Below are 16313 nucleotides of genomic sequence, written 5' to 3'. Positions count from 1 at the left end.
GTCTGCGCCTGGGAAGCTCTGTGTCAGTCTCCCTTTCAATTCTTTTCAGACAGCTTTTCCTGACATCATTCTGGGATGACAGGGACGTGCCAGTCCTTTCTTTTTAAGGCATGTTTTATTTGGCTGAGGCAATCCTCTCAATCTTATAAGGCTAATCTGGCACTATTTCACATGAAAAAAATAATTTACATTCAGTGGTTTTAAGTACTTTGCGTTGTTATAGCTAATTCCCAAGTAAACAATTAGCTCATGGCATTGCTGATCAATTTATTTGTAAAGTTGACTAGTGTAACTAGATGGACTATTATGGATTTGAGGTATTTTGCTAGTTTTAATTAAGTTGCTCTATGGTGATCTATCTTTATTAGCTTGCCACTGTCTATTTGGCCAGTTCTGTCTGATGTCACCTCAGTGATTAAATTGGCAAAGATTAAAAGAAGGAAATAAAAACACACAAACTAGCTTTATTTAGGACACATAGTATTAATTAAGGTACAACAGAAAGCCCTTAGTATCTCTTGTTTAGTATAGTCATACTCTTATCCTTGGAAGATATGTTCCGAGACCCCCAGTGGATGCCCGAAACTGAGGATAGTACCGAACCCTATATATACTATGTTTTTTCCTATATATTCATATGTATCTATGATAAAGTTAATTTATAAATTAGCACAGTAATAGTTTAACAATAATAACTAATAATAAAATAGAACAATGATAACAATATACTGTAGTAAAAGTTACGTGAATGTTCTCTCTCCCCTTCTCTGGTAACTGATCTGAGAACCAAGATGGTTACTAAGTGACTAACAGATGGGGAGTGTATTCACATCCTGGATGGGATGGAGAGGGACAGCATGAGATTTCATCATGCTACTCAGAATGGTGCACAATTTAAAACGTATGAATTGTTTATTTCTGGAATTTTCCATTTAATATTTTCAGACTGTATTTGACTGAAGGTAATTGAACTGGCAGAAAGCAAAGAAACCATGACAAGGTGGGGGACTGTTGTACTCACTGGAAGTCAAGGTTTATTTGAGGCATCTGATTGTGTCCCCTCTTTCTTTCCTTTAAGGTAATAGTTCTCAATATCGAGTGATCATCAGAATTCCCTGAATGGTTTATTAAAGTACAGATTGCTGCACTCCCTTCCCAGATTTTCTAATTTAGTGGGTCTGGGATGGGCTGAGAATGTGCATTTCTACCGAGCTCGCAGGAGGTGCCCATACTGTTGGTTGGGGACAACATTTAGAGAAATACTGCTATAGATAAACTGTTTTGTTTTAGCCCTGAGTGCTCAATTTTTCATGGTATTGTAAATTGCAAAAACACTTCAAGTTCTCCAGCAAAGATAAAAATATGAAGTAAATAAATAAGTAGAATTATAATCTATATTTACATGGCACCTCTGGAACTCAATGAATTTAAAAGAACTTTTGACTTTAATCAGTTCTCAGAACACTTTGTAAGTTGTGTCTACACCGCATACAGTTTTGACTGCACTGACAGGCGAGTTCTATGAAAACACACAGACTCACACCCTCACCACACAAAGGAGTCTGTCAAACAATTCAAGCAACCTGTCAATTTAGTTCAAGAACTAATCAACTGACGCAAACAGAGAGTTGAAGTTCTCCCTTCTTCCTAATTAGTTTATTTATTACATTTAATGTATTTAAAAAAATAAACTCAAGTGTTAGGTCAATTCAGTCAAAACAGTCCAGCTGGTTGTACAGTAGACCAACGGCTGTTGGTTTGGAGGGAGTATGAAGATTGAGTTGAAACGTGCACGCGTGTGTGTGACACTGTGTGTGTGTGTGTGTGTGTGTGTGTGTGTGTGTATTTGAAAGGATTATTTTTTAGAGCAGTTTTAGGTTCACATCAAAATTGAGCATAAGGTACAGTGATTTCCTATATATTCCATGCCACGCTCTGCATAGCCTCCCCCATTATCAACATCTCTCACCAGAGTGGTACATTTGTTACAATTGATGAGCCAACATTGACACCTCATCACTCAAAGTCCATAGTTTACCTTAGGGTTCACTCTTAGTTTTGTGCATTTTATGGGTTTGGACCAATGTATAATGACATGTATCCATCGCTATAATATCATACGGACTATTTTCATTGTCCTAAAAATCCCCTGTGTGCTGCCTAGTCATCCCTCTTGATACCCAACTCCTGGCAACCACTGATGTTTTTATTGTCTCCACAGTTTTGCCTTTTCCAGAATGTCACAGAGTTGGTATCATATGCTATGTAAACTTTCTAGATTAGCTTCTTTCACTTAGGAATGTGTATTTATTTTTCCTCCATGTCTTTTTACGGCCTGATAGCTTATTTCTTTTTAGTACTGAATAATATTCCATTGTCTGAATGTACCACAGTTTGTTTATCCATTCATAGACTGAAGGGCATTTTGGTAGCTTCCAAGTTTGGGCAAGTATAATAAAGATGCTAGAAAGATTTGTTTGCAGTGTTTTGTGTGGATGCATGTTTTTAATTCCTTTGGGTAAACACCAAGGAGCACGGTTACTGGATTGTATGTTTAATTTTGTAAGAAATTATCAAACTGTCTTTCTAGGTGGCTGCATCATCTTGCATTCCCACCAGCAATGAATCAGTTGCTGTTGAGACACATCCTTGCCAGCATTTACTTTTGTCAGTATTCCAGATTTTGGCTATTCTAATAGGTGTGTTTTGGTATTTTATTGCTTTAATTTGCATTTCCCTGATTACATATGACATGGAGCATCTTTTCATATGTCTTCATAGGTGGCTGTATCATCTTGCATTCCCACCAGCAATGAATCAGAGTTCTGAATCAGTTCTATCTGTAGAAGAGGATTCTTTGGTGAAGTATCTCTTAAGGTCTTTGGCTCATTTTTTAATTGGGTTTTTGTTTTCTTACTGTTAAATTTTAAGAGTTCTTTTATATTTTAGATAACAATCTTTTATTAGCTGTCCCATTGGCAAACATCTTCTCCCAGTCTGTGGCTTGTCTTCTAATTCTCTTGACACTGTCTTTTATAATACAGTAAGTTCACCTTATTACACTTGTGCTTTCCACAAGGTCATTCTGAACGACTGTTTTCAGATTTTAATGAAATGAAGACCAGATAGAGTCGTCTTCTCTTACATAAATTTTGTGAGTGAATTCCAATATTTTCTTAGATTGTTTATTAAAGCTGTTTCCATTGAGGTTCAGGAGGTACAGCCATCTGAGTGTTTAAGCTTAGATGTAGTCATACTGCTTACTAATTGAGCATGTGGGCAACTTATATAATGTTCTGAACCTCCGTTTCTTCATATGTAAAATAAGCATGATGATGGGACCCTCCCTATATGGTCTTTATAAGGATGACTAGAAATAATGTCAGTAAAGTGTCTGACACATAATGAGCTCTCATTGGGTTGTTCTTATTCTTAGGAGAAGCCTAGGAGGAAATGATTGCAATGAGGTCTAACTTGAGAAACAAGGAGCCCTTGACAATGATCTGTGTTGCATCTTCTAAGGAAGAGGCATATGGGTGTCATACATAATAAATGGCTCTCTGCCTTCAAAATTCTAGAATTTTCTTCTCATCTTTAAAATGTTTTAAGTTGGTAACACAAATATACTAAAAACCTGACATGTCACAAATAACCATTCTTTGTTCTGGAAGTGAATTTGGCAGGAGCTAGAGTTAATGTTGAACAGTTTGCAGACACTCAGGGCAGCTAATTAGCCATCCTTTGCTGGGGCTGGTCTAACTGATGTTAGGAGTCTACCCACCTGGTTTATATTTCTCCCTCTAAGATTAATGACTCTACGATACTGCTGATTTCTGGAGTTAATGCAGGGCACACATGAGTCCTAGGGAGAACTCAGCTTTTATAAACAGTTATATTCACTCACACTAAGTTTTCATTTTCTCATTGTGACCCAGTTTGAATTGAACTTTTTGCTATAGTGGGATATTGAGTTTGGTGTATACATAAAAAGGGCTGTCTATGCTATTCCTCCGAATTGCTGTTAAAACAATGTGTCAAAAATGATACAGAAAACAAAAACAGTGTTTTATTCTTTCTTCTTGAATGGAAGGTTGTGCTTTCTTTTGATTTCAACAGAAGAAAAACAACTAAAATACAACTGTAAGTTAAGATAATTCTACCAGTTAATTTGAAGCTCTGTGCAAGGACTTGAATTATTCTTGAACCAGCAAGCCAGTGAATAATTTCTTTATATCTTTTCTATTACATAATGTATTAGCTAAGTGACAAGACTCCTTTTAGAAATCTCCCTCTCACCACCTTCTCCTCCACATATAAACCATATTATCCATTGGCAGGATTGGGAATTAAAGCACTGATTTGCCAACTTACATGGTGGAAAAATCTCCTTGGTGGGCCCAAAGTATAACCCAACAGAAGAAAAGAAGATGGAAAGAGAACAAAAGGAGCTAAGACTAATTAAAAATAGAGTAAGACTAATTAAAAATAGAGCTAAGACTTATTCTTTTTATTTTTTAAACCATAGAGATATAGGTTAAAGATCACCACTGAAGTTCTCAGTCCGTAAACTTACATTATTTTGAGGAGAATGGCTTATATTCTTAGAGAAAATGGTATTCTAAGACTTCAGCATTTGTTTATGTATGCATTTTTTTGAAGGGCTGGATATTATTTATTGGTTAATTTTATTTTAAAAGTTTGGGCTCCAGCCATGCCCGTTGATATCTCAGGCCATTTGGGATGCCTCTCTCCATCTCTAGGATATTTTTGAATAATTTTGAGATTATTCAACCATAATGAGTCAAAAACTAGACTTCTCTGATACACAAAATTAGAAGAGTTGACTTTAAAACAATACTTAAAGGAAAATACAAATCAGAACAATAAAATAATAATACTGTAATTTGAAACCAAAAATCACGGAGTCATGGAACTTCAGACTTCAAGTTTCAACCTCCCTGTTTTATAGATAAAGACACTGAGCCCTTTACCTAAACGTAAAAGTCAAATGTATGACCTTGCAGTTTCCATGTTTATTTTATTAGATGTGGAAACATGAGCTGACTCTTCTGTTTTCATTGGGCTTGTGTCCCAGGAGGGCCACCTGGTTTGAGCCCTAGCTCTGTTGCATCTCAGTTTTCTACCAGGCCTCAGCGTCTCAGTGTCTTCATCCTCACAATAAACTCAAGAGACCTGAAGAGGCTTCCTCAAGATGGCACATGCGAAATATTTAGCAGGGGTAGACACATGATAAATGTGAGTTCCTTCCACCAACACCCCTTCTCCAGGTGGGTGAAGAGCAAACAGCTTTACTATGTAGACAGCTTGTTTTCCAGGTTGCAACTTCCTCACCTGAAAATAAATTTAATGAGGAAGGCAGCTATTCTTGATTGTGGGCTTTCTATAAGCTGGACTTCTGGCAAGAACTAGCTTACATGATCTCATTTAATACTACAAAAGAACCCTATGAAAGGTACTCAGCTGTAAGCGGCAACAACAGGATTTGAAAGTCCCAGGCCTCCCTCCAAATCCTGACTCTTCTATATTTTATATGTAAACAATAATATCTAGACGATCTATGGGTGGTAACATTATTATCATTGCTATTAGTCTCATCATCGTCGTCGTCGTCATCACCATCATTGTCATCACTGCTTTTGTGGAGCTTTCTGATTTCTTGGCCATGGTATGTATCCTTTTTTACCTTGATACCTGCCTGAAACTCTGATTTGGCTGACTGCTCTTTTTTGGAGTTATGAAAAAAATGATTTATGTGAGCTTTGTGTGGTGGGAGGACTTTGCCCATGGCGGCAAACCACAAGCAAGAGATAAGATAAAATCTGGGTTGAAAATTCAAAGGAGGCTTCATATAAATAGAAACAAGGTATGTCTCTACAATATACTTCTAAAAAGGAGATGTGCATTTGTGAACTATTGATTTCACATTCTAACCCTGGCCCTTTGCAAAATCTTGTGGGAAATAATTTCCTTTTCTGGTGATAGCATCAAATGAGAATAAGCATATGTTCCAGAACTCTAGGCTAGCTTTATTTTACAAATGAGGAAATTGAGGCCCCAGGGGGTACTGAGGCCTGCCTAGAAGGTACCCTGCTTCCTACGTATGTATGAAGCCATTTAGGTCATAGTCTCATTTAAAGATAAGATTCTTGTGCAAGTGAGATAAAAGGAACCTATCTATGAAGGCCAGTCCGTGGGAAGTGGACATTCACTCTGTGTATATGCCAGGTTTACTGAGCCACTGGAGTAGATTTCCGCCAAAGATGGCTGCCCACAAGTCTTCCCATCCCTGTACACACAAGCCAATCTGCCCATCAAGAGATGGGTTCTATTGCCCTTCCTTTTGAATCTGGGCTGGCCTTGTGATGTGCTTTGACCAACAGAGTGTGGCAGAAATGATGCCATACCAGTTCTGGGCCTAACCCTTAAAAGACTGGCAGCTTCTGCTTTGTTTCTCTTGGAAGCTAGCTGCCACATTGGAAGGAATCTCTGGCTATACTGCTGAATGAGAAGTGCCAAATACAGAGAAAGCACCCCACAGAAGAGAAGAGAACTAGGGACTCAGTTGACAGCCAGTACCAAGACCCCAAATACGTGAGTGAGGTCATTTTGGATGTTCCAGATCCGGCTGAACTCCCAATGGAATACAGCCCCATGACACCACGTGGAACAGAACCACTGCTCTGTTGGTCTAGATAGCTCACAGTAGCATGGGAAATAAAAACTCATTGCTGCGTAAGTCATTATATTTGGGGGTGGGGGTTGTTATGCAGCAATAGATAACGAAACAATCACCATTACTAGTGAAGCCTAAGTTGTGTCTTGGTGCCACGTTGGCTTGGAGCCAGAAGTCCACACCTGGCTCTCCTGTCCTCCTGACATCACAGTAGGACACAAAGCCAGTGTAGCCATTAACAAGTCTTGCTGCTGGAGTGGTTTCTCTGTGTAAATGATGGGCATATATGAGAGTAAAATGCTGGTAGTCCACTTAATTTCAGCCATGATCAAAGTGCTTACAACATAACTTTCCTTTAGTGGAGCCAAGTTCTGTTTATTTGCAGTTGGATTCTGTTTATTCTGGTTAAAGAAGATGCCCAGTCTGCTCTCCCTTAGCTGGTGTGCCCTCCAGCTACTCCAGGCCTGAGTGACAGGTGTTTAGATAAGGGCTCCTTCCCAGGCTGGCAGCCGGCACAAATCACACAAGAAGAAAGATCCATGCTTGAGGTTATGACAGCCTAGAGACAATAGGACATTATTTCCTAAAACTAGCAAGTTCAGGGCCAGTGAGTAGTTCAATTATTCTACAGCAAGGTTTCCTAATTTCAGCAAGGTTGACATTTGAGGCAGATAATTCTTTTTTGTAGGGGACTATTCTGTGCATTGTAAAATGTTTAGTAGCATCTCTGGCCTCTGCCCACTAGATGCCAATAGTATTCTACTGCAGTTGTGACAAGTGACAATTGCCAAATGTGCCTGAGATGTGGAGAAATCACCCTGGTTGAAGATGCTGCTCTAGGATGATCCCAGAGACTTCATTAACAGCACATAGTCTCGGGCTGACCTGAGGAGGTCCTGATGAGTAATGCTGAAGGTGGGCTACTGGAAATTTGAAGTGCCAACTTCATAACCCTGCAGTAGCACAGGGAACACCCAGAACACCAACAAATGGGGCAGTAAGTACCAGAGAAAAGAATAAAATGATACTAGGATGATTAAATTTGGGAGAAAGCACTTTTTTCCAAAAGTGATAGAGACACATTTCTTCTGCTGCTTGCTATTTATTCATGTACCAGAAACGTGTGCACTGTGGGTCCAATTAGATTAGCTGGTTGAAACAAATACTACTTCTGTTCTCAAGTCTTCTTTGCAGCCATATTCCTCCTTGTTGGGAAGTTAAGACCTCATTTCCTTCCTTTTCATATTTTTCACTTTTCTATAATTATCTCATAGAAAACATCTTCTTTAGTTCCTCTAATATAGGATGATTTGAGAAGTGACTTAGGAATGAGTAACTCTGAGATAATATTTCCTTGACCCATGGACTAGGGCCTCCAACAGAAGAAAATCTTGGAGGAAATTTCCATTTCAGTAATGATAATCCATTCAGACAGAGAATGAAGCAAACTCAATCACAAGTCACAGTATGAAAGCGCAGTTCTGAGTGGCTTAGTGGGCGTTTTGTCTGCTCAGCTTAAAAGGGGTGGGAAAAACTCAGGCTAGAGTATACCTTCAGTTGCTAAGACCATCTCCCACACCCCAACACCCAAGCTCTCTATGGAAAATTGCACTCCAGCTTGAGGAAAATGAGCAGCCCTTTCATATTCTGATGCCAACGACTGGCCAAATTCAGCAAGAAACGACAAGTTGAGTGAAATATCCAGTTCAGGGCATCTGGGTGCCCCTCAGCAACATTTATTAGAGATGTAAGGATAAGGAGCATGTTCTGATGTTGAATCACCCAGCCCCTAAAGGCCTTTCAAACTGTGGGGCAGCCAAAGGCAGTGGAAAGAATCAATGCAAGTTAGCAGTGTCCTGTGAGGACGTTGCTGAAGAAGCTTTCACAAGCATGCCAGCCTCCAAGGGGATCCACCATATGTATAGACATTAAAAATATAGGTGACCCAAGACTCGACAGCTGTCAGGGATAGCTCTAGCTGATTCCTCCATAATACCTACATCTAACTCATTTTCCTCTTTAGCTAGGAGAGGTCAGCCTTTCCCCATTTTTCAGCTTGCAGTGGGCCTCAGTGTGTTTAAATGTCTCTGATTATTTACATACCTGTAGATGCCCTCCACCAGGATAAGGATCTTTTTCCAAGCTCTGCGGGTTCGAGGCTGGCCATAGATTACGGCATCTCTCAGAAGCTTCTCTAGGCTTTGCATGTCTTTAAATAATACAAAAAAAAAAAAATGAGTCATGAAAATGTTTTTCCCCTCCCCCCCCCTTTTTTTTAGGGGAGGTGCCAGATTTTTTAGGCTCAGGTTGAGACCTGAACTTTCAGAGAGCAAAGCTGGAATCAGAGAACTTCTGGGGTGTGGCGGGAGAGGGGTCTATTTTTTAGTAAAACTGAATTCTGACAAGGTGACTAGTTAGACTTGTATGGCAGGCAGAATAAACCTCCACTGGAGACACATGGTTTCGTAAACACTTAAAAGTCTCTCCTCTTTCGCCTTAGCAGAGATTGAAATTCTACATTAAATACATCTCTGAGGTATAAGCTTTATTGCCAGGTTAAAGTGGACTATGAGAGGTATAATTAACTAACACTTACTAATTGTTTAGATGTGAGCATGTTAGAATTTAGCTGAGTTTGCCTGGAGTGGCAACATTGTTGGTAGTGGTCTCATTACCTATTCTTGGGGACTTTACTTTTGACATCCTCCAACTTCAGAGCTTTCAACACTTTAAGTCAGGGGACAATTAGCATTTCTTCGCAAAACATCTGGAGACTTCCGGATACCTTAATAACAGCTTACAATTATTGAACCCTATCTGCATTCTTTCTAAGCACATTCTTCGTAATAACTCATTTAATCCTCTCAATGACTCTAGGAAGGAGGTATCTGTGTTTTATGATTCAGGAAACTGAGGCAAACAGGGGTCTGGTAAATTGTCTGAGGTCTATGATTATAAATAGCAGAGCCAGGATTTGAATCCATGTAGTCTCATACCATGACCCATATATGTAACCACTACCTTTTACTTATGTGAATCATTGTCCCTTTTCCTCAATCTTCATAGTGATGTGTAACAGGAAAGGCTGAATGTCTGCTATATTTTTCTTGTTAACTTTTGATGTCAGATATAATTAATAGTGACTTTTCATTTATATGCAATCAGATATAGATGACTGAGCTTTGGTTGAGAGACCCTTGGGAAAGATTTGCCTACCAATCCAGCTGTGTGTGTGTGTGTGTGTGTGTGTGTGTGTGTGTGTGTTTAACCTGCAAAGCTTAGAGAGAGGAGAGACAGAGAAAAAGGCAGAGGTTTATGTGCATGTTTTCTCACTCATTATATGTCTAACGCATTTCTTTGCACCCCAAGCTGAAACTGAAGTCCTTTAGATCTAGAATCCAATCTTAATTTACAAACATGGAGATGCTACAGAACTGCGGACTTGATTTGACTTGCATAATGGTCTCTAGGCATTAGAGATCCCATTTAAAATGCTCATAGAGAAACCTAGCAAAAATAATGTTAAAACAATGCAATCAATAGTGTTTTTAGCCACTGTACACAAAACTCTCAAGAGGTAGGCATTCATTGGTCTATCATTGCTCTAGGTTCAACTTAGCTGAGATTCTTGATCTCAGTGAAGAGCCCCTCACTTTTGTCTTTTAGTCCCAAGTCTGTGGTTGGATCTGTTTTACGGCTTCTCTGAAAGCTGGATGAATGCATTGGTGGGTGCATTTCACTTTTCCACATCACAACCCTGCCACCCCCAATGAGGCCACAAAGTATTTCTCTGAAATAGAATTGTGGAGGTATGGTTGGTGCACTTTAATTGATCAAGTACATTTGAGCAAACCACATACAGAACAGCACACAATTGAAAACTTACAAATTGTTTATTTCTGGAGTTTTCCATTTAATATTTCAGATCATGGTTAATTGAGGGTAAGTGAAACTGAGGAATGTGAAGCCGTGGATAAGGGGGACTACTACAGTTACTTAACACAATCTCAAAAGGCCCTTCCTAATCTATCCTCTGCCTATTTTCTTGACATAGTTTCTCAGTGTTCCCCAGCACACAGCTTCCCAACTCTCCATTATGCTTTTTCCCTCTTGTCTGTCTGGAGAACTCCTACTCATCCCTGAAGCCTCAACTCAAACCCTTCTGGCCAACACTACAGAATTTCTTTCTTCTTGGTGTCCCTGATGACTCCTCTATTTTTTCATAAACGCTTATCATGTTTCCCATTATTTGATTTCATGTCTCTCCTCCACAGAAGGCAGGGACCTTTTCTTGTCCTAGAGACAAATCTATGTTTGATAATTGAATCAGTTGTTTTATAGTGGAACAGAATCCAGGAAACAGGAAAGAGAATGACAATTTTGGATCTAAGTAGAAACTATTAGATAAGCCTCATGTCTGTAATAATCTTTCTTTAATTAACTATACTTTTTGCTTTTGCTTTGAAGAGTCTGCCTTCACAGCTGTAGTGTGTTTTATTGACACTATATCGTTAACCAAGAGATGGCAGCCAAGGAAACAAAAAGCAGTTCCTTGAGAATTTCAGGGATAATAACCTCCATTTGCATGGACATCTTGTTTTTGCTTTCGGGTAGGTTCCTAAGATGTTGAAGGAACTCATGTGATTGGGGGAAACCAGCTGCCTTTTCTATAATCTACCACAAAAGTGTTAGTCTCTGAATGAAATAAAGAGATGATGAATATAAGTATTCCTGTTTATTGGTTTTTCTTCTGGGACTTGAAATTTATAAGTTTTTTGTACAGAAATGAAACATGATGAGTATGTCCCAATGCCATATTAATAAAAACAAACCCAGATGAACTAAATTAGCAATCATTTAAAAATGAATATTCTAAGATTTAGAAAAATCTAAGATGCAGAGATTATTGTACTGTTTATGCAATCAAAAATGTCAGACATATTATAGGTTTAGTTCAGGCATAAGCTAAAAGTGAATACCACTAAAGAGAAGAGGATTTTCTCTCCATTTTTAAAGTAACAAGTGGGGCCTGAAAACAAGCCTGCGAACGGCCATGATGTGCATTTTTTTTTTTTTTTAATGCATTTTGCAGATGGAAGTGAGGAATCCTGTGGCAGGGAGCTCATTGTGTTCGATGTGAATGGAGAGTTCTATGGGGAGAGGCTTTTGGTGGAACTTCACAAAACCCCTGGTGTCCACACGGTGGGGTCTCTGAGCAGAGGGAAAATCAATCAGCCATTTTTTTCCCCTGCGGGGGGCAAACTCACTGACCACTGAAAATCACAGAAACTAGGCAGAGAAAGGGAAGACTTCCCTCAGCATGGGATTCTAGACCCAGGTTAGCATCTGCCTGTTTGTCTCTCGTTCTCAGGGTCTTGCTCTATCATGCTATGCCATGTGGGTCACAGAACCATAGGGTTCAGGGGATTGTGGCTTATGTTCTGCAGGCCTAATGGGATTCTACTATTTAGCAAGCCACATGTTAACATCTGCAAGGGATTTGTAAATAATGATGCTTATTAAAACACTTGTACTTGTATTATGTTAATCCTCATGACACCTCTGAGAAGTAAGGAAGAATGATTAGGCGATTGTTTTTTCAGATGAGCAATCTTATGCCAGAAGATTTGTAAAACCAACAAGAGCAACCAAAAAAAAAAAAGAAACATCCCGAATGCAAACAAGCTAGTTGCTTGTCAGTATATAAAGAAAACTCTGAAATATGGAAATTAAAAGGATAAATTTGAGACCATCAAGGCACACATACACCATGCAATTATAAAATTATAATGACACACTATGGACTTGTAATTCTCACAAACTTGAGTATTAACAATGCCTTAGACATTATTTGCCACTAAGTCTGGCTCACCAAGCAGTTTCCTTTGGTTTGTAAAGGGCTAAGAATAGCAAGTCGGTGTGATAGGTGATGAACATTTAGCTATCAAAAATGAAAGCGTGGAAACCATGTTCTGGTGGCTGGTACAAAACAAATCCTGGTCGATCACAGGCATGGGTAACTGGATTACTGAATTACTGAATACCCAGAATAATCCAACAATGTGCCAAAAACTACAATCAGGTTTAGGTGACAAATTCACTTTGAGAGCCTGTTCCTGGGCCTGTCCTTAAATTCAAAGCACCGATAATATCAGCAAGCCTCTGGGATCTAGAGAATCCTCAGATAAGTTTCTGTGAAAAGAGGGTACAAGGAAACACGGAAGCCAGCCAAAATCTCACCAGGAAGATTGGGTGTAATTCAAAGGGTATCTTCCTGAAGACAAGAACATAGACACAGACAATAATTTAGTGGTTACCAGAGGGTAAGGGGGTGGGGGGTGGGTGATGAGGGTAAGGGGGATCAAACATATGGTGATGGAAGGAGAACTGACTCTGGGTGGTGAACACACAATGGGATTTATAGACGATGTAATACAGAATTGTACACCTGAAATCTATGTAAATTTACTAACAATTGTCACCCCAATAAATTTAATAAAAAAAAAAACTGGACATTTGACTTCATTCTTACTTTGCTGTATAGTGCCAACACTGTTTCTTCTGCCATGTCTGACTCCTTCCTCTTATGCAACAGAACTTTTGTTGAGACATGAAACTTCTCTTATTGCCCATCCCTTAACACCCTACCTTTCTCCGCATCCAGGGCCCATGGTTGTGTTTGGGTTGAATGTCAGCTTCCATTTCCCATATGCTGCCCATTGTAGTTGGTGGTTCATTCTTTGTCATTACATTTATATACTCATATGCTCTCTGGTTCTTTATTCATGGGCTGCTGGCCAGAAATATATTCATGTCTGCACATGATAAGCACTCAACAGCTATTGCTTAAATGAAAAGATGATTGGATGATGAAGAAATTCTACTTGTTATTCTAACTCCTTGCTCCTCATCTTTTCTCCCATTCCTCATTTCTTCAGAGATATCCAGTTTAATCCTTCAATATTGAGCTCAAACATGAAATGTTAAGCAATAAGTATTAAATGACTGTGGACGATGTCAAAGAAATCATTTTTACTTTTAAGATGGGAGAGGGGACTTACTCCTTGTTTAGCCTTTAGGGGAAAACATAATCATAATGGCCAACTTTGGCAAGCAAAGCAAATTTTTCCTCAAAGTCACATTTATAGAGTCTCTTTTTCATATGATCAATTACAGCATTTCTGATGCATTGAAAATTTGGTGCTTTCAGCTTTCCAAAGCAATTTGGGCAAATATTTTGGTTCAGGTTTCCTTTGGTTCAGGCTCAGTAAATATGTGGGCAGTTGGTAGGTCAAAGAAGCAAATTATCTTCTTGGAAGAGTGCAAAAGGCAGCTGGGAGCAGAGGACTTGGGCTGGGTTTAAGAATGTGAGGCAGGTGCTAGGGCAGGGTCTGTGTACCTTGGGGAGGAGGTCATACCTGCAACTGCTGACTTTAGGGACATGGGATAAAGGACAGGCAGAGCGTAAAGCATGGGCACAGAGTGTCCTATGCACTCAGGTTCTGGGCCCAATGCATCATGTATGGCTTTGATCCTCAGAATCAAATTAGACCAAGTACTAAAATGGGATTCCTAAGTGAGTGGGGTCAATGCAGGAAGATGAGATGTGATTCAGGGAGCAAAATGAGAGCTCAGAGGTCAGTGCTGGGATCCTACACATCAGGTAAGGCTGTCAGCAAAAGCAACCAGAGTGAGTGCTGGATGAATCCACTGGACCCAACTGCCCCAACTCAAGGAGAGTTGCTTTACTATTCAGGGGGAGGCAGGAGATGGAAAAGGCTGGGAAAGGAGGTAAAGTGCATTGTGCTTAAAAATGGGGGACTCTGGAGTCAGACCTCCTCGGTTTAAATCCCAGCTCTGCTTTTTTCTAGCTCTGTGTCTCTAAGCAAATCACTTCACCACTTTGTGCCTCTGTTTCTTCATCTATAAAAAGGGCATAATCATAGCAGGTCCCTCCTTGTGTAGTTGTGAGGCTAAATGAGTTCATGCATATAAAAGACTCACTATAGCAAAGATTCGATATGTTAGTTATTGTTAAAAGATACAGAGGCAATAACTGTATTTATTAAAGTAAATAACCTAGTTTGGGACCCCAAGTCATACCATGAGATCTAAAAGATTATGGCTTATACAGTTTTCTAAGTGCTGTTTATAGGTCTGACCTTTCACTCAAACAGCCCTCATGAGCCCTCGTTGTACAGACAAGGTTTTACAGCTCAGAGTTTTCCTCCAAACACTGCACTGGTTGTTTTTCCTCCTCTTGGCCTTTCAATGCCTCTAGGTAGAGTCTTGATTCATCTTCTCCACTTTTTTTTTTCAATCCAAATTCTTGGCCTGCCCAACCTGCTGACTTCATGGCAATTCCCCTAGCTGAAAAGACTGCTTCTCCTCTCCAAGGCTAACTCAAGAAACCCTTTGTGGCTCACTTGAGGACAGAGATGGCCTACAGCCTCGCTGATCTCTGTGTGGTCCTGTACCAACAGCATTGGCATCACCTGTAAACTGGTCAGAAATGCAGAAGCTCAGGCCCCTCCCTACATCTACAGAGTTTGCATTTTAATACGACCCCCAGTGACTCCTGTGTACATTCAAGTTTGAGAAACATTGTTCATATATATTTACCAGTAAAGCAAACAGATTCAGGAGAAAAATAACTCAGTCTTGATATATTCAAATCTCTAAAAGAAGATGTTGACTTTTCCAGAGAGTTAAAGCTTACCCAAGGTTTGAGATCCTGGCATGCTCATGGTGGTAATATACTCAGCCCAGGGGATGTGTTTACCAAAGGCAGAGAGGTTTACCAAGGTGCTCTGACCCATTTCCTCAAACACACCAAAATCCTAGTGGAGATCAAACTTGTTGTTCCCTGGTTGGTGCTGACGTCGTTCAACGGAGTGGAGAGTCTGTTTAGGTTGTTCAATGGAGTGAAGAGTCTGTTTTGTGCCACCAAATGAGTCACAAAAACAAACTAAGGATTGGCTATTTCATTGAAGCTGCCCACAGTAGAATATTTTACTGAAGCTGCCCAAAGTAGAAAATGAAAGGAGATATTCTTACAGAAGGACCCACAGGATATTCTTACAGAAGGACTCTGGGTCCTACATGTGGCCTGACAATAGGACTTAGTAGGTAAGAGTTAGCAAGTGCTGTACGTGGCCTGCTTGTACCCCTCAGCCCAGCTCCTTATTGCTAACACAGGCCATTCTTGGTCCAAGAGGCTGCTTTTTTTTCTTTTTTTTTTTTTTTGGGCTATGGGAGCAAACTCAGCCTCAGTAGGGAAAGCCCTACTGAGTGGGAATTGTTGGATAAATACCCCATCTCACGCCTCACGTGGGATAACACTGAGGTATGTCTACACTGGCACGTAGTAGGATTGAGCTCCAGTTGTCTGTTGTGGTAACTTGCTTGACAACACCCCCTTTATTGGCTGCCTTCCCTTCTCTGTCTCCATTTCCTGCTCACCTGCTTCTTGGGATCACTTCCTATATAAGTGACTTGCACTCAAACCCTTGTCTCAGGGTCTGCTCCTGGGAGAAATGTACCAAGAAAAAAGCAACAGACTTAGGTTTCAATTTTGATTTTCATCATTTATCACCTATGTGACCTTGAGTGGATCGGT

General features: G+C 39.8%; 1 protein-coding gene across 1 annotated transcript in view; it reads right to left on the bottom strand.

Moving 5' to 3' along the window:
- The window catches only part of SPTLC3 (serine palmitoyltransferase long chain base subunit 3), a 167221-nt gene that overhangs the window by 51734 nt on the left and 99174 nt on the right, over positions 1–16313 (bottom strand). Inside the window, exon 7 of the mRNA XM_081033704.1 lies at positions 8798–8903. Within this exon, the coding sequence (XP_080889830.1) occupies positions 8798–8903 (106 nt within the window). The remainder of the gene's footprint in view (positions 1–8797; positions 8904–16313) is intronic.

Source organism: Rhinolophus hipposideros (assembly GCF_964194185.1).
Source record: "Rhinolophus hipposideros genome assembly, chromosome: 22".
Classification (NCBI taxonomy): domain Eukaryota; kingdom Metazoa; phylum Chordata; class Mammalia; order Chiroptera; family Rhinolophidae; genus Rhinolophus; species Rhinolophus hipposideros.
The sequence above is the reverse complement of the archived record's forward strand: the minus strand, read 5'-3'. Positions and strand labels throughout refer to the sequence as shown.